Below are 21,091 nucleotides of genomic sequence, written 5' to 3'. Positions count from 1 at the left end.
CTCAAAATGAGTGAGATAAGTGTGTGCTAATGAGTGAGTCTCACATCCAGCGAGTGAGACTTGACGTGTCGTCTGCTGGTCACCCTGCTATTGGTCATGGAGCCTAATGATCAGTATTAAATCTGATAGGAAAACACAAGAAAACAAATTAGAAACTGAGCAGGGCTAAGTCTGCAGGCCCAGTCTGTTTATTGCAAAGGGGTGTTTCAACACGTAGAGGGCTGTGCAGCCTGGATGTTCAAAGGGGAAGCAGGCTTGATTTTCAGCTAGGCCTTAGGCTTTTAGCACCAACCTGTATTTCCAGGTGCAGTTAAAATAATTTGGATATGTAAGTAAATGATTGTGCCTGGAGTTCCAAGTACCATCTTTGCAGGTGCAGTCAGGTACCTCGAGATGACCTTATTTGTACCCACAATTTGCTGACACAAAAATGGAAGCCTGAAAACCTGTCCTGAAGTGTCAGCCAAAGGACTGAGTGAAAATTTAATCTGAATCCATCTGCGTGATGTGGACATCAGAACCGGCTCAACTCTTCTTAGGGAAGGGGAAGAAATGACTACAGATTTCACACACCCCACCCCCTGCCACAAAATGCCACTATCTGACTTTGGTTCTCTGACTGTCGATTCTGATCGCACACCAGTTTCACAGATTGACTTCACAGGAGTTATGCCTGATTTATGCTGTCGTGAGAGCAGAATCAGGCTCATAAAGTGTAAGCTGCCAGAATCAACTGTTCCTGCAAAGCATTTCTAAGATCAAAAACCCCTAAAGCCCTGAAGTTCTACAAAAGTAAGGAATTCTTCCAACAGAGATTGGAGCGGTCCTGGAATTAATGTTTCTATTGGCATTGGACCAAATCGGTGAGGTACAAAACGCAGCTGCAGACGGAAGCGTTTGAAATCTGGTCCCCTCTTGGTGGCACTGTGCTGTCACTTTTACAAGGGGGGAGAAATAACCTTTGCTTCTAACAAAATATACCAGAAGCATGAGTGGTAAATGGTCCTCTAGTAATGTTAAGGTGTTATGAAGGAATCGGAGAATTATTCACTGTCACTTATTTAGCACATAGTGGCAGCAAAAGAATATATGAAACACATGTAAATTTTCTTGAGACATGAAAACAAACCCTTAAAGACCATACCTGTCCAACACATGGCCCCCCCAATGTGTGTTGATTGCATCATGTGTTTTCCGTTCTTTTACTGTTGTCAGAATGTTCTACTTCCACTTGGAAGAGAGGAGGAAAAGTGTTCTTGTGATATATGGGGCCAGATTCTGCGCATGCACAAATATAGGCTAATGCCACTGGGGCCATTAAGGTGAGAGGAGAATCAAGCCCTGCAATATACCAGGTTTGTGTGTGACTTGTTCTCTCTGCGGTGGAGGAAAGAGTACAGGTGTGGATGCAACAATAGAATTTTGTGTTCTTTAATCTTGAACGGTTTTGTGTGTTGTGGCTGGTGAAAGGGGTCAGTTTGCATCTTTGAACCTGTCAGTTGCCTTGAGTTGTTAAACCAAGAATGGGTGTCTTTTTCTTAGAAAGGCTCTAGCCCAGGGAGGGGCTTAATTCAGGAATTGCTGGGTGCAATTATCTGGCCTTTGTTATGCAGGATGTCAGACTAGATCTTCATGATTTTTTCTTCTAGCTTTCAACTCTAAAGAAAAGACGATGCTGCTCACTTTCTCCCACTATGCTGCCCTGTCGATGTGCCACAACTCTGGTCTCTGTAGGGAACAAGGACAGTTTAGACTCCGTGGCCTATTCAATCCTCAGCTCCTCTGCTGGGTCTGCCAAGAAGGGGAGCTTATTGTGGGTGCAGGTTTATGTGATGTACATACCTAGGAACTGGACTGAAACCCATCAAACTCCTGTGACACAGGCCACTGGATTAGAGCCAGTCCAGGCAGAGGTGAAAGGCTCTGCATCCCATTCAGGAATTGCAGTTCATGTACTGTGCACACTTGAGTACTGTGCAAAGCATCTCTTTCTGGTGAAGAATCTGTGTGACTCAGACCATTGTTGGGTCATTGTTCCCTTGGGTGGGTGATAAAGGGAGAGGTGTGGTTTCATTTGATGTATTGCTGGGTTGGGTTTATTTAGTGCATTCACATTCCGGGGGAATTGCCAACTTTCCCCCACAGAGGGTACTCGTGGGGTCTCTGCTGCGGAGCCAAGCACCTGGGGAAGGCAGCAGGGCTAGGATTTGGCCTTAAAGCAGCGGCAGTCAAGGATAATCTAGCTCTTAGAATCAAGAAGAAAAGAGCCACTGGCCAAGCTGTATAGAAAAAAGGCTCTAGAGCAGCAATAGTCTGAGTGGAATATGTGGTCTCTCTTCTAGACAAACATGCTGCCTACCAAAGGGAAATCACTGGCATGATTTAGACTAGACCCCCTATAGGAGGGCACTCTAGAAAAGCTTTGTGTTCCCGGGTAGTTTAGACAGTGACCTCTGAATACATGTTCCCCCTTCATGCTACACAGTCAGCTACGCTCCATAACTTAGAGCCCCATCCTGCCAGTTGCTCAGCAACCTCAGCTCCTGTTGAAACAACTGGGAGGGGACCATCTTCCATGCCATGCCGGATCGAGCCCCTAATGCTTATTGGTTAGAAGCAAGGAGTCACCTACTGCTGTAGTGAGCTACCTTACTGCAGAGAAGAGGTTATACAATCAACAACAGAAATACTGCAAAATCAGCTAAAGAGCTGATACTGAGGCTCATTCTGTCAAAGAACAAAATGGACTCCTTCACCCATTCCTTCTCGATAGGGCAATGATCCTGGAGTCACCAGGAGTCTTGCCACTGGCTCTGCTGAAAATAGGCTCAGACCATCTATGTTTCTGTAGCCCATTGAAGAGTTGGCCAACTCTTCTAGGCTTATGGTAGCCACCGCCTGCCTGATGACTGCATTTGAACAAGACTTATGTCTCCACTAAATGCTGGTACTGCTATTTTTGGGTGTCCAACTTGAGATAACTGGGGGCACATTTTCGAAAAAGCTCCTCTCCTGTGATGGCACTTAAATAAGGGTCCGATTTTCAAAAGTCCCTAGCAGCTGCCATTTATAACACGTCTGGACATATTTGCCAAAGGGCTCAGCTGCACCCAACATGCTGCGCACACTTGAAAAGCTGGCCACTGAGGCCCTGATTTTCAGAAGAGCAGAACATGTTCTTTGAGTTGGGCTCATCTGATGGGTGCTCCACACCATTCAAAACCAGGCTCAAGTTGTCCAGCTGAGCACCCAGATTTATTGACACTGATGAAATTCTAGGCCCCAGCTTCTTTACTGTTTGTAAGGCTAGTTTAGTCTTAAGGAGCTTTCCAGAGCTGGTTCTTAGTTAATTATACTCCTGAGTGTTCTATTCCTTCTGAAAACTAATGTTTTGGCGCTCGCAGGAAAGGGCAGTGCAGACTTAAGGCAGTGAAGTGCTTTTTTTTGTAATGCATTTACTGGTCTAGGTGTTTGTTTTTTTTTAACAGTTGTTAATTTCATGTTTTAAAGTTGTAAAATAAAATCTAAATCCAGTCTTTGATTTGTATCTGATCTGTAAGACCCTTATGGCATTCGATGTAGACATCTGTACCCAACTAGCCTATGTGTTGCTGCCCTCTGCTGGACAGATGCAGAACTGTTCAACAGCATGTTATGGGCTTTATTTGCTGATGGAGACTGCTTTAGTTAGCTCAAGAACTCCTGTCCTTCTAGAGAAGGAGGATCAGAGTTTTATCCCTGGCCTTGGAAATTCAGAATGGCTATGGTGTGCTCCAGAATTCTTAGGAGACAACAGACTTGTTGCAATAATCCACTGGAGGGGTCAGTCATGCAGACAGCATGTGCAGAAGGTGCCAGGCTGGTTGCATGCTCAGATTTTATTTTTCTGTTATTTCCCTTTAGAGGAAAAAAGAAACTTTTGGCCATGGAAAGAATGGGGGTTTGATGGCAATCAACAGCCACAGGCTTTAGTCTGGCTTGGCCCATAGGTCAACTCAAGTCCAGGAAAGAAGAGCCTGGAATGGGGTGGGGTCTGGGGTGATGACTGCCTAGGGCAGTTGACTGAGATAATCCCATGCTCGGGGGGATGGAACGATCCCTGGGGTGGTGAAAGAGACCCCACGTAAGGATGGGGCTGCTCCCACGCAAGGGGTGAGTGGATGCAGTGCCGGCATGAGAAGTGGGGAGCCCATGCATAGAGAAGATGGCGATAAGCCCACCACAGAGAAGGGGTGAGGAGGCAAGTAATGGATGGAGGGACGGTAGCCCAGCCCCTATGAATGAATGGAAGAAGATAAGGCCATGCGTGAGGCTGCTGTGTATGGGGGAGATCTGTGCACGTCTAAGGGGCGGTGGCTACGCCAATCCGGTTAAACTGCTGGCAAATGCTGGAGTCCGAGAGTCCTTTGACTCTGTGTTCTAGTTTTCCCTTCACCCTCTCACCACTACCCCCATGTGGGGGCTTAAGCCCTGTCAGCTCCCTGCAAACAAAGCTAAGCTGTGTGGGTGACGTTTTGGGGATCACCCAGAGCGGTAAGAGGTTTTGTCACCCTCTGCCCTGTAACCACAGGGGCCTCTATTCTGGGGCTTTGATTCAAATCCTGGAGCCCAGTAGGCAGCCCACAAGCACAAGGTCTCACCTGGACTCCCCCCAACCTCGTTTCTCCTCAGAGGGTGACACCAACAGCCTTTCCGGTCCCAAGTCTCCCCAAAAACATCTTCCCGAGTTTGTAATTACCAGACACATGGGCTTTTCCCCCAAAGGTGTGAACGCAGCCCCAAAGTGATCAGCTCACTGTGACACGCTCACTCCACACAGTGACCTGTTTGGGGGAAGGGAGGGTAAACAGGAGGTTTATTTAATAGAAGAACCATAGATCCAAAGATAAAATAGTAAGAAAGAGCAAACTCGTACAAGTCACACAGTAGACCCGACATAAAGATGCCGTTGCAGGCGTTGCGTTTCTATATTGGATAAAATCCCTTTTCTAATACAAGTTACCTCTTGCTGGGGACTTGGGACGGTACCCCAGAGTACCACCTCCCTTTAGGGGGGAATCCAGTGTTCACAGATGGGCTCCCGTCTACAAGTTGGACCTTAAGACTTGTCTTCACGTACAGCACGACAATGGCGCGGCTGCGCTGCTGTAGCACATTAGCGAAGATGCTCCTACGCCAATGGGACAGCTTCTCCCATCGGTATAGTTAATCTGCCTGTCCCGAGAGGCAGTAGCTATGACAGAAAAAGCTCTCCTGTCGACAGAGCACTGTCTACACGGGGGGGTTAGGTTGGTAGAACTACGTCGCTCGCGGGTGTAAAAAATCCACACCTCTGAGCGACGTACTTACACTGATATAGGTCTGTAATGGAGACCCAGCCCTGGTCTGTGGATGAAGACCTCCATTTCCAAGCCTCCCTTGTAAAAGTGTCATCCCCCCACCCCCCATGCTGACTCATGGGGGACAGGAATTCTAGCCGGGATAGCTGTGTCTTCCCATTAACTCTAATGGTCCATCCCTTGTCTTTCCCTCGGTTGTACAATGCTGGGTGCTTGGGCTAGTCCCAGCTGGCTGGAGAGGCAGCAGTCCCTCCCAGCCTGCTGCCTGGATGTCAGGAAGAGGTGTAGTTCTACTATAGATTATAAGCACAGTTTTCTATATACATAACCACAGGCTGTAGACATATCGCATAATAATGATCATTGACTTAAGAACATTACAACCATCCAAAAAAGACCTTACTCAATAGACCTTTATAGCACATAAATACAGCATAAAATCAGTTGGTTTGACTGCTCTGTTTTGGGGTTTAAACCTTCTATTCTCCCCGTGGGGTGTCTAGGCCCTGCGTGTCACACTATGATGCGTGTTTAATGACTCTAAACTTAAAGCAGAAGGAGAAACGGCGAGTTATTCAAGGTGCTTTAGAAAAATCACACACTGTACAAACATGCTTCCCCATTTGCTCAGAAAGAGGGGACCGATTCAACCTGCTATCATTGGCAACTGGGGTCTGACTCCAGCACCACTCCCCCCGAGAGACTCATGGGGGTTTCTCCCCAGGCGATCACATCCCCCTTCAGCTCACTGCACCTGCACAAGGCGAGCGCTCGGATGTCGGCGTGGCTGATGACCCAGCTCCACATGCTGACGTGGCTCATCCACCCGGAGAATCCGTTGGAGAAGATCCCCAGGAGCTCATCTCTGTCCTTCCCAAGGACGAGCGTCCCTCCGGCCTGGCTCACGTACCCTCTCTGGAGGTGCTTCTCTCTCCCCACTGCTCCGTTGAGCCACAGATTTGCTGCCCCGGAGTGGGAAGCCCATGCCACGCAGTAGTGGAGCCACTCCTCAGACTTGTGGTGCAGGGGGAACTCAACAAAGTGGCCCCCTAGCCACAGCCCCACGGCCGAGCCCACAGTCACCAGCAACTCATTGTCTCTTTCCTGGGTGCGATAGGCGAGAATGGTCTGACTGCCTCGGCTCTGGGCTTGGATCCAAAAGCACAAGGTGAAGGCCTGGAGCTTCATGTCACGGAGCGGCTGCACAGCCACGTAGCTCGCGATGTTTTCGGCAGGGAAGTAGAAAGCTGGGAAAGCACTAGATTTAAGGCCTGAAATAACCAAACATCAACCAGCCGTTATGTATCTTTAAAGACATGCTCTCCTGCCTCTACAGAGGGCAAAGGCAGGTGTAGATGCAGCACACAGTTGCACTGACAGAGCTATGTCAGCATCTTAGCTGGCTTCAGCTCGTTCTACTTGTATTATCTTTACTGCTTTGAAAGTGCATGCAGCATTTTACCCCAAATGCTTTACCATGCAAAGGCCAAGCCCAGAAGCGCTGAGAAAGGTGGACTGATACCATCAGAGCTGAGCAAAAAGCGGTAAAGATCTTTCATTTAAAAAATTCCAGAAAAATGTGAATAATTTTTGTTCCACAGATTTTTTGAAAAAGAACACTTTGTTTTTCATTCAATTATTTTTTTGAAAATTTGTGCAAAAACATTTTTTTTGTTTTGTTTTTAAAAAAAAGTCAATTTGGGGGATTTATTTCTCCCACTCCTTTCATTCCTTCCTCTTTTATAATTTCTTCCTTTTTTTTCCATTTTGCCAGTAGAAAAGGAAGGGTGGCAGAAAGGGGAAGGAGACACATTTTCACGCGTCATTTAAAAAAACCCTCCAGAACATTTGAAAAGCAAACCATGTTTTTAACAATGTTTCATTTTTGAATAAAGGTGGGGTTTTTTTGTACTATCGGGAATGGACAGGCATAGGAGGAGGTGATGCACTATTGGTTCCTCGCTTTCCTGGGCAACAAAATCCCTCAAAAAATTGGGAAAGAAGGAAGAAAAGAGGCATTTAACGTAGATTCTGGATGGTATCATGTAACGGAGCACAGGGGGAGAGGAGAATGTGAAAGGCCTTCATTTGGGGCAGACAACTTTGCAACTGTGCATCTTTCTCTCTTCAGTCTTTAAGATTCCCTCCCCTTGACCCCCCCCACCCCAAAAAAAAGAGTGGTACTTTCTATAAATGATGTTGCTGTGATTGGCCTATCCTTCCAGTGTTGGTTCAGGAGGCTTCTCTTGGAATAACTTCTCATTGCAATAGGCAGCATACCAGAAGGTACCAGTAAATGAGGTGTAGGGGGATGAAATCGTATGTGCGTGTGGACAGATATTTGGGGGTGTAAAGTGTATTTCAGATCCAATGCATCTTTTTCCCCCGGCTATAATGACTATTTCAGGCAGAGATGGGTACAATTTGATGTCGTTGATATGTAGTTGTGAAAGTAGAATGAATTATATTGTAAAAATAAGAATGGATTAAAGAAATGTTGTATGTATCTTTAAGCAGAAATAAGAAATGTTGAAATACAGGTGCCAGGAAAAGAAACATTAGGCATAAACAATGGTGCTAATGGCAAAACATTAACAGAAGCTCGGTAATAGTTAGTAAGGAAATAAGATATGCATGCCTAGCCCAGGTAAACTTATCTGATTCTGCTTCCTTTATCTTGTTAAGTTCTCACCCTTTTATCTGTATAAATAAGATAGTTTGTGTCTTGCATGGTGCTCACATTATCTGGGTGTTATTAGCAGAGTGCTGTGCTAATAAAACAGAGTGGTCTGACAAACTGAGAGTCCTGAGTCTAACTGACATAGTTCTATACATCAAAACCAGGAGCAGTTTGGATCCTGGTCCCAATTAATCTGAACTCCCAAAGTTCAGGGTTGTGTGGGGCTGGCAGCCCAGATGACAAGGTCCAGGCATGGCACATCTTTCTTGATAGATTTCCAGTTGATACGAGACTAGTTTGCTGGTTCTAAATGCCTGACACATGAGCCTCCCAGGATTAAAAGGGATGTGATTCCTGGAAGCCATGACTTTATGAATGTAGCAGATGCCACCTATATATGCACAGGAGCCGATTTCTACGTGGGGGTATCTGGGAATGAGGAGGTGAGTCTGGAAATTAAATTCATATCCTCCAAAATCTGGATCTGGTTTGGGAGGAAAGATGGTCTTGTCACAGCCAGGACAGCGGGTCAGGAGAGCTGGGTTCATTTTTTGGCTCTCTCACTGACTTGTTTCGGGCAAGTCACTAAGTTTCAGTGCCTCAGGTCCCCCCAGCTGTAAAATGGGATAATACTACTCCATTCTGCCATAACGATGCTCTGAGTGTTAATTCTTTCATGTGCCACTAGAGTAGGGCAATGGGATTTTAGTGGCTGTCTAACAGCTGGCCTCAAGTTAAACTTAGTTATGCTATGAGTGATGGAAACTCTCCAGTGGGAGCATATAAAGGACCAAATTCTACTCGTATGTCCACACGGCACCCGCTGACGCTGAGGCATCCACGGGCAGAGCCACTGTGGGCGCCACACTAGGGGGAGATATAGATGGTGACTTCCTGTGCAAGTGAATCTCGTGGAAATAGAAGTGGCTGGAAGTTTCTTACCGGTCAGGCCCACTCCAGCCAGCAGATGCTTCTTCATCTCCTGGAGCTGAGTCTGTATTTGCTCCAGTTTTGAGCTGAGTTCTTCTGGCAGACAGAGTTCTAGGTCAGGGAGAGAACAGCAATCACTGATACACACCAATTCATGGTCAGCTGGGATATTTCTCCAGTTTCCAAACAGGGGGAGCTTTTGGGGCACCTCCCTTTTAAATCGAGGTCTCTTTCCCCTGTGCAGCACTTGGGGTGGGGAATTGTTTGAGTGGGCAGTTGTTCCTGGCTACATGGCCTCATCTTTGCCATCTGTTAAGAGAACAGCGGCCAAACTGCCACCATTTGATGGGAACCAACGGGCCAAGTTCTACTCCCATTGACAGGAGTGAGCGTCTTCCTGCAGACTTCCATGGGACCAGGTGCTCATCTGCACAACAGATGCTTTGCCAGTACAGTACAACTATACTGCTACAGCCGTGCTGGCAGAGCCCCCTGGTGGAGATGCAGCATAAGCTGACAGGGAAGCATTCCACCAGCTCAGATAAACCATTAGCTAAGCCGACAGACGCATTCCTCTGCTGGCATCATTGCAGCTACACTGGGGATTTTGTCAGCATAGCTGGGTTGGCTAGGAGGTGCGATTCCTTCCCCCACCCTCCTAGTTACCATAGCTATGTCAGCAAAACTTTGTAGTGTAGACTAAGCCCATGGGTTGACCCTTCTTGTCTACACCTAGCCTGGGTTTGGCTTGCGATCATTTCTCCCTGGGTGTGTGTCCCTCTCTCCCCTTCTCTCTTTCCTGCTGTTATACTCCACAAAGCATTCCACAAGACGGTTTGCATGAAGGACACTGAGCAAAGGTAATTTGTCTAGTGGCCTATGAACATGGAGAGAGATTTTTAACATGTTAAGTCGCCTGTGTCTGAAATTATGTCCCGGTTAGTTTATTGCTAATGTTCTTCCCAGTGGGGGTCAAAGGTGCTGGGAGAAAGGTCCAAACCTACCCTACAGCAAATACACTGGGACTTGCACAAAGTGGTGATGCATCATACAGACTCCAAATTCTCACAAACCCAGGGTTGTGCCTGGTATCATTTCCAGGCACCTCCTGTTAAAATAGCATTGGCACTTGCCTCTGTTGGACTGGCAAACAGTTCCTGTTGCACAGGGCTCAATGTGCAAAAAGTTCGTTCTCTCTCTCTCTCAAAAAAAAATCCCTTGATCGTGGGCGCTCAGCCAGTGGTGCTGTGCTGGCCATGCTTATCCTTGCCTGTGATGAGGCAGGATGGTTTAGTAGGTGAGACGCTAGCCTGGGACTCAATTCCCTGCTCTGCCACAGACAGACTTTGTGACCTTGGGCAAGTCATTTAGTCTGTGTGCTTCAGCTCCCTGTCTCTAAATTTGGGGATAATATTTCCTTAGCTCACACAGCACTTGTGAGGATAAATCTGTTAAAGATTGTGAAGCGCTCAGATACTACACTAATAAGAGCCAAAAGTACCTTAGATAGATCATGTTGTTTCTGCTAGTAGTTATTGGAGATGTCATGGCAATTGGATACAATACACCCCTGCACCTTTCCATACTCATAGTCCAAGGGTACCGTTAACCCCTACTTGAGTGTGAAGATCTGGGGTTGCCCTGCTTAACTGATTGCAAATTAAACTCACTTCAAATGGTTTCTCATTCCTCACCTGCAGGCCTGCGCCCCACCTGGAGCCATCCGTCTGATGCTGTGTTCTACCCCAGGCACCCGGTCCCGGCCCCACTCTTACCTTTGGTGCCTTTGGCCTTGAAAGATGATTCCACGACTCTGTCATTGAGGGGCTGAGTGTGGCGATAGTCGTTCCGTAGGGTGTTGTTCTGCCAGTCCAGCAAGGTGTTCTCCAGCAGCTTGATCTTTAAGCAACACAGGCTTGTTATGGAGGGAGAAATGGGGGGCGAGCTCTTTGAAAGAAAAAACACCCCTCACCAGAGCAACGATGCGGTAGCTGCCGATTGTGCCGAATGACTCCTTGCAGTTGCAGAACCAGGTAGGGTATGTCCACACTGTCGCTGGAAGTGAACCTCCCCCCCGCAGACTCACGCCAGCTTGACTCGAGCTAGCGCGCTATCAAAATCGCAAGGTGGACGGTGAGGCTCTGGTGCAGACTCGGGCTCAGACGCATGGGCTCAGCTGGGCTATTTTTAGTGCGCTACCTCAAGCCCCGCTAGCGTGAGTCTGCTCCCCGGGTTGGGAGGCTCATTCCCAGCAGCAGGGTGTAGAGGCCCAGAATCAGAGTGTTGCAATGTCAGAACCGAGGTGCATGAGCAAGGGGAAGGGACACAGGAGTCAGACTCAGTGGCAATGGCTGAACTAAGTGGAAGAGGAAGTTGTTCTGACACCTACCCAGGTGCACGGTGATGGGGATTTTGCAATGAGTCCTATTTTGCTTAACGACAACTGCCAGGGGCCCTTTGAACTGTCCAGGATCCCCCCATTAGAACGCACAGCCCCTTATTTAGATGCAAATTCACCTCAATCACACACACCCCATTCCTGTCTCTGCTGTGTCTTAAAGAGAAGGTTACACACATTATTTACCTAAGGAAAATAATTCATCATTTAAAGCTCCTTGGTGTTCTCAGTTTATCGACGTTGCTTATGCTGAGTCTCTGCCCTATGCTAAATGCCCTGGCAGATCTAGACAAGAGGCAGCGTCCCGTCCTTCCTGAAGGGGTTTGATCACTTGATGTACAGGAGCCACCTGTAATCACTCATCAACAGTTCCCCTTTGTGTGCAGAGTGGAGTCATCAGCACAGCCTAATGCCTAGGCTGGAATCTGAACCAAAACCTGCACTGGCCCCTAGCTGAAATAACGCCTCTATTTACACACGGCCAATATAAACAAGAGAGAGTCACTTTTCTAAGCATAATTATTATTCTGTAATTATCTTTAATATGGTCCCAAGAGCCTGTGGTGGGTGAGTTCGTTGTGCTCCTGGCTTTGTATCCAGCAAAGACTCAGCCTCAGCAGTTTTGCTGGTTGGCTCTGGCTGGTCTTACTTGTGTTGGGTTCTGGCCCCGTTGCATTTAACTGAGCAGGGAGTTTTGTTGCTGTTTACCAGACATCAGTTAATCTGGGCTGTGCTGTACAGAGATTTTAGCTTAAACCACTGTGGCTGCAAGATGCGGCTGTAATGTGTCTGCCACTCTTGCACCACTTGTTTGGCTGGGGGAAAGGCCGAGAGTCGCTCTGGGTGGAGATGCACCTGTTTATGCCAAGGCTGAATTTGGTCTAGACAGTTTAGAGTTTCAATAACCTCAGACTATAAACCCTTTGAATTAGCAGTCTGGTTTGTGCTGAGTGGGGATGTCTAAGCAGCAGGCAAGAGAATCATAGAATATTAGGGTTGGAAGGGACCTCAGGAGGTATCTAGTCCAACCCCCTGCTCAAAGCAGGACCAATCCCCAGACAGATTTTTGTGCCGATCCCTAAATGGCTCCCTCAAGGGCAGAACTCAGAACCTTGGGTTTAGCAGGCCAATGCTCAAACCACTGAGCTATCCCTCCCCAGCACCCTCTAATTCCATAGATATAGTCACAGTTGTATGATTAATGACACTTGTATATTGCGTTTCTTTTCGTGCCCGTTTATAAATAATAAATCACAGAAGCTTCTCCACCATCTTTGATTACAATGAGTGTTAGGAGTGGTCAGCCAAACACCAATAATGTGCACCACCGTGTATCACGTCACCCAGAGTGCTTTGGAAATAGATGGATCCTCACACAGACGCTCTCTCCAGGGGCAGCTCCAGGAAGCAGCACGCCAAGCGCGTGCTTGGGGCGGCAAGCCACTGGGGGTGCTCTGCCATTGCCGCAAGGGCAGCAGGTAGGCTGCCTTTGGCGGCATGCCTGCGGAGGGTCCGCTGGTCCCGCGGCACACCTGCGGGAGGTCCGCCGAAGCTGCGGGACCAGCGGACCCTCCGTAGGCAAGCCACCGAAGGCAGCCTGCCTGCCATGCTTGGGGCGGCAAAATGCCTAGAGCCGCCCCTGGCTCTCGCAAATAGTCATGGTCAGTGTTTTCTAAACCCATTGGATGGCCTAGGACAGTGGTTCTCAGCCAGGGGTACGCAGAGGTCTTCCAGGGGATACATCAACTCATCTAGATATTTGCCTAGTTTTACAACAGGCTACATAAAAAGCACTAGCAAAGTCAGTACAAACTACAATTTCATACAGACAATGACTTGTTTATACTGCTCTAAATACTATACACGGAAATGTAAGTACAATGTTTATATTCCAGTTGGTTTATTTTAGAGTTATATGATAAAAAAGAGAAAGTGAGCATTTTTTCAGAAACAGTGTGCTGTGATACTTTTGAATTTCTATGTCTGATTTTGTAAGCAAGTAGTTCTTAAGCGAGGTGAAACTTGGGGGTACGCAAGACAAATCGGACTCCTGAAAGGGGTACAGTAGCCTGGAAAGGTTGAGAGCTGCTGGCGTAGGAAACCGAGGCACACAATGGTGAAGGTCATGCAGGGAGTCTGTGGCAGAGCAGGGACTGGCCCTGCAAAGGCCTGGCAAATATTATTCTCACTACACCCCATGAGGCAAGTAAGTATTATCATGCTGAGTTACTGTCAGGACCAGGATTAGAAGGTGGGAGCTCCTGGCTTCCAGCAGTGTGCTCAAACCACTGGACCACACTGCCTCTGTCAAGCAGTGTGACTGGTTGAGCATTCATAACCCTAAATCTATAAGCCAATGATCAGCCACCTGGGTCTGTCATAGAGTCTCACGTGTGAGTGCCAGGCAAAGCAATTGGAGCATTGGTCATAGGCGTGTTCTCTATGCTGCAGTGCTAAGCAAATGGCCCAGCATTACCTGGATCTAGCGCCAGCTTCCTGTGCAGCCAGAAAAGGGACAGAGAGGGGTAAACACCTCACTCTTCCCAAGAACACAGGAGAGTGGGAAAGGATGAAAACCATCCCCCTACATCAGGAACGAGCTACAGGCAGTGGCTAAGAGCAGGGGACTGGGAATCAGGAGGCCTGGGTTCTGTACCACAGATTAACAGTGTGGTTTTGGGCAAGTTACTTAACCGCTATGCCTCAGTTTCCCTAGCTGTAAAATGGGATAATGTTATTGACCTGCCTTGCATAAAGGGAAGCTACATTCATTCCTGTCTGTAAAGCACCATGCCTTTCCTGGATGGAAGGCCTTAGAGAAGGACTGAGCACTATTATGTCAAGACATCACTACAACTTCCGTGCTTCTCTGCGATTTCATTCCTTTACAAAATGCCACATAGACGCACACACCTCCACACGGCCCCAGCCCCCTCGAAAGAAGCAGACAAGGGAGAATGGAGGTGTGAAGAAAATTAGAGAGAGGCTGCCTGGAAGGAGGAAAGGCTATCACATCTGGCAAGCAGCAGAAGGGGCCTTACCTGCGTGTGTGATAGGATGATGGGAGAATCAAAAACTGTCCAGAGCACGCTCTCCGAGCAAGGCGGTGTGGTCAGTGAACCCTGATACCTGTAGAAGTGTGAGAGGTTTTCGGGCAGCATGGCTTGGACATCCAGCAAACTGAGCTTGGTTGATTGCCCTAAAAAGGCAACAAAACACAGATAGATAATGACCAAGGAGAGGAAAGCACAGGACTGGTCCTGCCTGCTGTGGACAGACACTTGAAAAATGTCTTCCCAAAATGCACCAGGAACCAGGCCAGTGACAGAGCCAAGCAAAAACAGATGGACAGGGACTGTCTTTTTGTTACGTCTGTACTAGAGCTGACTGCAACCAGATTTTCTGTCCTGAGAAAAATTCTGAGATTTTTGAAAAAAATCTTCATCCCCAATCAAGATGAAAATTTAGACATTTTTCATGAAATGACCTTCCAAAAAACTAAAATTAGGTCCTGAAGTTTTATTTCAATAAATGCAAAATGATTTGTTTAGATTTTTCACCCTTTTCTATTTTTTATACAAAATAATTTTCAAAACAAAAATAGTCAAAACAGTGCTGAAGTGTTGAAAAAAGACATTTTGATGTTTTTAAAATAGGTTTTCTCCAATTTTTTAGAATGAAATTTCGTCAAAATGGCTATTCACTTTCACCCAACCATTTCAGTTTTGTTGAAAGGACATGTTATGATGGAAACCTGTTGTGATGAAAGTTTTCTACCAACTCTAGTCTGTACAGCACGTAGCATAGTGGGGCTGGAGTCTGTGTGTGCTACTCTAATAGAGATAAATAAAAATGATCATATGTGATAAGCCGATTTAATAGCTCTTTTCCTGCTCTAGGCACTTTGAAAATAAAAACCACTTTAATATAAGGGCCAGGTATTAAGAAGATTATTTTTTTTATGATTCCAGATATTCCAAGTTCCCTGTGGAATTTGCCCTATACATAATGCAATGGTGGGTTTTGTGGACTGAGAACCAGTTTGGTGTTCACTAGAAAGACCTGATTACACAGGTGAGTTCACCAGTCCATGGGAATCAGCTGAGAAAATCCCAGGGCAGCCCCAAACCAATAGCCCAGCATATTGTGTTAATAGTGGGTTGCTGTAGTGTTGTGGGGTTTTTTTGTGAGACTACTTTTTTTCGATGAGGCAGGAAGAGGTCCCTCCCTTTAACAGGATGTCACGGCTTGCTTAAGAATAGAAGGATGATTCTGCAATCAGCACCATTGTTTCCTCCGTGTGTGGGGAAGGAGAGACACAGCAGAGGCGTGCATTGGGGTATGGCTGAAGTTACCTAGTTATTTAACTATAACTTGATATATACCAGTAATTTGTTTTTTTTTAAAAATGCAGCAAGCTGCCTACTAGCCTCCCCCCTTCTCCCAGTAACAGCTGCAGGGTCCAGCAAAGCACATGGAACCCAATGAGCTAATGCATAGGGCACCTGTGGGGCTGGTAAATTACAACTGAAAGGGAAAGGGCCCATTAGCCTGGGCCCTCTGGCTGGGTCACAGACCTGGGTCCTGTCATGCACGACGAGGAAGAACATGTTAGGTTCTGATAGCGATATGTGACCTTTGGCTCAGGAGACATCTGACCTTGCAATTATCACTGCACCTTAAACCCAGGCAAATAATAATCCCAGTCTCCCATGCCATTCACCAACCAGGCCAAGATCTAGCTGACCTTATCCATGAGAATGAAACAGAGCTTCCTAGTGAGTTCACCTGCCCTCTCTCCCCGTGGGCTGTCTCCCTTTAGGCCCAGATGTACCCAGCACTTAAAGTACTGACTTTTTGGGCAACAAGAATGCAGAGGGGTGCCAGGGACTTACCGGCAAACCTGATTTTGGCCAGGTTGGAAATGAATTCACTGTAGTAGGTGTTCTCAAAATTCCCATCCTAGAACGAGAATAGAGCTTGATGAATAAAATGTGTAAAAGTCAACCCAGCACCAGCTCTAGTTCTGTTCAGCATGTGAGATTCACTGAGGCAGGAGCTCACACAGCCAAATACTGGAGCTGGATTTCTTAAGGGATTGAATATTTTCATGAGTAACAACCACACTCGTCATTATGGATCCTAAAGCTAGAAGCCTGCACTGAACTGCACAAGAGTGCTGGAGCCTTAGAGGGTGCAGGGCTCCTCCCACGTGTCCTCTTCTTACTTACACACTAAAGCATCCAAGTGCTCTCTTGTGTGTTAGGTGGGGGAAACAGAGGCACAGAGCTGCTAAGCCTGATATTTTAAAACTTTGGGAGTGTAAAGTTAGGCACCAAAGTCTGTATTTAGGCATGTAAATAACTGACTTGATTGTCAGGTCCCACTGACTTCCATAAGATTTGTGGGTGCTCAGCACCTCTGACAATCAAGCCAGTTATGACTCAGGAAGTGTCTCAGTAGTGAGTTAGATGCTCAATGTTAAGCACCCACATCCTGAAAATTTGGGCCTAAGGTCCTATACTTTTTTGGCCCTAAATGAGTCACTTAAGTTCAGTGCATGAGCTGGGAGTAGAACTCACGAGTCCTGCCCCCACTGCACTAAGCACTAGACCACACTGTCCCCCCAGTGCTAGAAACAGAACCCAGCAATCCAGACTCACTCCCTGCTGCTCTAACCACTAGATACCACTCCCCTCCCACAGCTGGGAAGAGAATCCGGGAGTCTTGATCCCCTCAGCCTCTGAACAATGCCTCTCACAAACTGCGAAGTGTGAGGAAGAGCGGGAGATGCCCTTTTTCAGTGCCTGGAAGCGTCTTGTCAGCAGGAGCTCTGGAACGGAGCGAGGTTATGCCTCTCTTTATCGCACCACAACGGGATCTCAACTGCCATGTCAAATCATCTCTCGCTAGGACCACAGACCCCTGTCTGCAGCTTTTGTCAACACGAAGCAGCGCTCAGGCCTTTGAAATTAGCACGAAGCTCTCAAGCGGCTGGAGCCTGGAGGAGATGAACAATGCTCTGGTGCTGGCAGTGGGCAGCTGAGTTGTGCTTCCCAGAGCGAGAAAAGAGAGGGAGGGGTGACCCTTTCCTGGCAGAGAGCCAGACCTCTGAGTCCAGTTAGTAAGATCAGTGAACACACAGACATTCAGCCACTTCCATGACCTAAAGCCAGTCACAGCACTCCCGCGGTCACTCATTTGGGCTTCCCTGCCCCCACATCAAATAGTCATTCTGTTATAATGTCTTCCTATTACACTAAAGCCCCCAAATCAGAGCGGTGCCCCATATGGGTGCTGGAACTAGGGATGCGGGTAGTGCTGCAGCACCTCCTGACTTGAAATGGTTCCCAGTATAGACAAGGTTTACAGTTTGGGTCAATGGGTCTCAGCACCCCCACTATAAAAATTGTTCCAGTGCCCCCTCGTACAAGGTGCTGTATATACATCTAGCAGGAGCCTTTCCTTGCCACAAAGAACTTGTAGTCTAAACAGCCGAGAGAGACAACAAGTGGGAGAAAGGGAGTGTTGTTATTGGTCCCAGCTTACAGATGAGGAACTGAAGGATGCGGAGACTGAGGCCCAGGCAGCTGATTTCAGTGGAAGCTAAGAGCCTAAATACCATTGAGAATCTGAGGCTAAATGACTTGCCCATGGTCACCCATGGAGTTTGTGGCAGAACTGGCCTGGGAGTCGAGCCCAACTCTCCTGTATCCCATCTCCATTCCCTAAATGAGCATCCCTCCTCCCTATTATTATTTACCAGTAACATTTCTTTTCCGTCATTCATCCAGCTCTGCTGCTTCTCTTCTGTTTGTCTTGATGCTGCTCCTCCTCCCCTCACTCACACCCATGTGCCTACGGGGCCCTTGCTTTACCTACTAACATCTGCCACTTTGCAGCTTCCTCCAGGGCTCGTACTATGTGGCTTTCCAGCTTAGTCTGCGAGGGTGTGGGTAGCGTGGTAAAGGTATCAGCTCACCTTCCCCCAGCTCCTGGGCTAGGACGCCCTCCCCTAAAGACGCTTGCTCTTTGTACCAGCGGGAGCTGCCGGTATGGAGCCCATACACCACGTGGCAGAGAGGAGCTGCTGGCCACAGGAGCCTGGGCCTTCAAAATAATCTCAGATGGGGAAAGGACCCCTCCAAGGACCATGAAAGGCTGAGCCACAGGCATGTTTCACCTCTCTCCTCCCCCCGGCAAAGAGAAGAGGCCATAAGAGGAAAAATTCACTCATCATCCAGTGCAGGCAAAGGAGTCGGATCCTGTCTGCAAAAGAACCAGTGTGGTTCTGCGACATGAGGAGAGGGCAGTGCAGGAAGTGCTAATCCCATGCATTCCCCGGAGCCACGGGGCTCACTGTGTGCAATACAAAGGCTAACGGTGCACCCCATTAGGCACATCCACCAGCCCTGTGCCCCAGGCAGGGGGATAGGCTACTCCAGACTGGAAGCCTGGGCCATGGAGGAGTTGCTACACTCTGAGCAGGGAAAGATCAGCCCCTGGCTGCTCGGGCAATGCGCTGGGGAGGGGACTGGGGGGTTGATGCGCTTTCCCCAGGCAAAGTAAACACGCTGAACAAAGGAAGGAGAGGCATAAGGGGTTTTTTTGTATAGAACTGCCGGTGTGAGCAGGGAGGGAGTAACTGGTTGTCATTCCATGAGAGTCCGGGTGTCACTTTCTAGCTGGGGGCATTTGTGCTCAAGGTCTTCAGGGGGGGAAAAATGGAGCTGAGCTTTTCTTACAATGGGGGGGGGAAAGCAAATTTAAATTAAGAAAGGGTCTGGATGGCTCCGGAGATTGGTGATAGACTACGAAGACTTCACCTTTAATGTGGCTGGTTCAGATTCATCCACAGTGGCCATTCAGGGGTTGTTTGGTAGCCTGTGTGACATGAATTTAGTGGGTCTCTGCCCAGTTGCAGTGGGCAGGTGTCTACATCACAAAAACTACTGCCAATAACTGGCCACCTCGCCTGGCAGCATCAGCGGCTGGCTGGCCCACAGAGAACAGCTGGATGTCAGTCTCACCTGTAACACAGCCAGCTCTTCTCCCCAGGTGAGGCAAATTAAGGTCATGTGACTGGTGGATCACATGACCCACCAATCAGGTAGGGGGTAGATAAGCGAAAGGCCTGGGTAAAGAGACTTTGGGTGAGGCAAAGAACTGAGTTGGAGGTGTGTGTAAGATTTCCTGAAGCAGCAGGGGAAGACTCCTTGCTAGCTGGTTTCCAAGGTGGAGTAGAAGGCTGCATGCAAGGGGGCTCGGAGAGAGGACTTGTGTTGGGAAGGCTTTGTTTTGAGTTTTCTTCTTTTGAAAGACCTTATTGACTACCTAGGTGAAACTGGTGGTGGAAAACTTAAAAGGGCTGCAGAGAAGCATTGTGTGAGCCCTGGAAGGAGGGCTGTATAATCCCCTAGCTAAGAAGGAAGAGTTTGGGCCTGGAATGTCACTAGAAATTGTGTGGAAAGACTTAAAAAAATTGACTCCTGAAGTAGGGTTGCTGGGTGTCTGGTTTTTGATGCTGCAGGGCTGAGGCAGGCTAGTCCCTACCTGTCCTGGCTCTGTGCTGTGTCCTGGAAGTGGTCAGCAGGTCCCGTGGTCCACTGGAGGGGGGGCATGGGGCTCTGTTTGCTGCCCCCACCCTGAGCACCAGGTCTGCACTCCCATTGGTTGGGGACTGTGGCCAATTGGAGTGTGAGGGGGTGATGCTTGCAGGCGAGAGCAGCCTGTGGTGCCTTCTGCTCTGCCTCTCTCCCCCTACATAGGAGCTGGACCTGCTGCTGGATGCTTCCGGGGTGCAGTGTGGAGCTAGGCCATGCATGGAGCCTGCCTTAACCCTGCTGTGCTGCTGACCAGAAGCCACCTGAGGTAACCCTCCTGGCCCAACCCTGAGCCCCCTCCTACACTCCAAACCCCTCATCCCTGGCCCCAGCCCAGAGCTCTCACCTCCTCCTGCACCCCAACCCCCCAGCCCAGTGAAAGGGATGGAGGGGAAAGGTAATGAGCGGGGGGGGTGGGGCCTTGGGGAAGGGGCGGGACAGTGCCTCAGCGAAAGGGCGTAGCCACCCCCTGCCATGAGGCAGAGCTAGGGAGAGGGTGTCCTGGCCACAGGCAGACTCCGCAGAGAGGCCAGTGACTGACTGGGCCATGGGGAATGAATTCTTTCTTCATTCCAAACAGGGTTCTGCCCAGAGCAGGGGAAAGAGGCACTTTGCGGGAACGGAACCAGCCATGTGTGTTCCGTGCCTAAACAGATTTCATTCCAAACCCTTTGAAATGCATGGCAGTCCCACAAAAATCTTATTCTAGAAATATTTCCAAGCATGAAGCAGGGTCTCTGCAAGGACTCAGATCATGTTATTTCTCTTACCAGGCAGGTGAAGTCCGTTGTGGTGACCATTCCAATTTGTGTTCCTTTGTGTTGGGTGCTGCCCCTGCCCCTATGCCAATGTGCTTTTTGCTGAGGAGCTCATGTTGCTCTAGAGAATGGGGTGAGTGGATTTCTCTGCACCTGCTGCGGTTTACCCCGTCTCTGAGACTCTCTAGCCCACTCCTGTGCTCAGTGACAGTCTAACCCTGGCTCACAAATATTTCAGAACAACCACCTTGGCATGTCCTGTGGAAGGTAACTCTTAATGTCCATTCCCATCCTTCACAAAAGCCCTCCTGGCCAAACTGAGCTTCTGGTGGTGGTCTCTCTCGGCCTTCTACCACTGCGTGAGCTGAGGGGTGATGCCCATC

General features: G+C 48.3%; 1 protein-coding gene across 1 annotated transcript in view; it reads right to left on the bottom strand.

Annotated features, from left to right (window-relative positions):
• Positions 1 to 4,842: 4,842 nt before the first annotated feature.
• Positions 4,843 to 21,091, bottom strand: part of CA6 (carbonic anhydrase 6) — a 29,572-nt gene continuing 13,323 nt past the window's right edge. Inside the window, exons 6-10 of the mRNA XM_044996496.1 lie at positions 16,243 to 16,309; positions 14,389 to 14,546; positions 10,725 to 10,848; positions 8,962 to 9,060; positions 4,843 to 6,610 (exon numbers count right to left, since the gene is read on the bottom strand). Coding sequence (XP_044852431.1) covers positions 5,997 to 6,610; positions 8,962 to 9,060; positions 10,725 to 10,848; positions 14,389 to 14,546; positions 16,243 to 16,309 — 1,062 coding nt within the window. The 3' untranslated portion in view covers positions 4,843 to 5,996. The remainder of the gene's footprint in view (positions 6,611 to 8,961; positions 9,061 to 10,724; positions 10,849 to 14,388; positions 14,547 to 16,242; positions 16,310 to 21,091) is intronic.

Source organism: Mauremys mutica, chromosome 21, assembly GCF_020497125.1.
Source record: "Mauremys mutica isolate MM-2020 ecotype Southern chromosome 21, ASM2049712v1, whole genome shotgun sequence".
Taxonomy (NCBI): domain Eukaryota; kingdom Metazoa; phylum Chordata; order Testudines; family Geoemydidae; genus Mauremys; species Mauremys mutica.
This window is presented reverse-complemented; position numbering and strand designations above follow the sequence as displayed.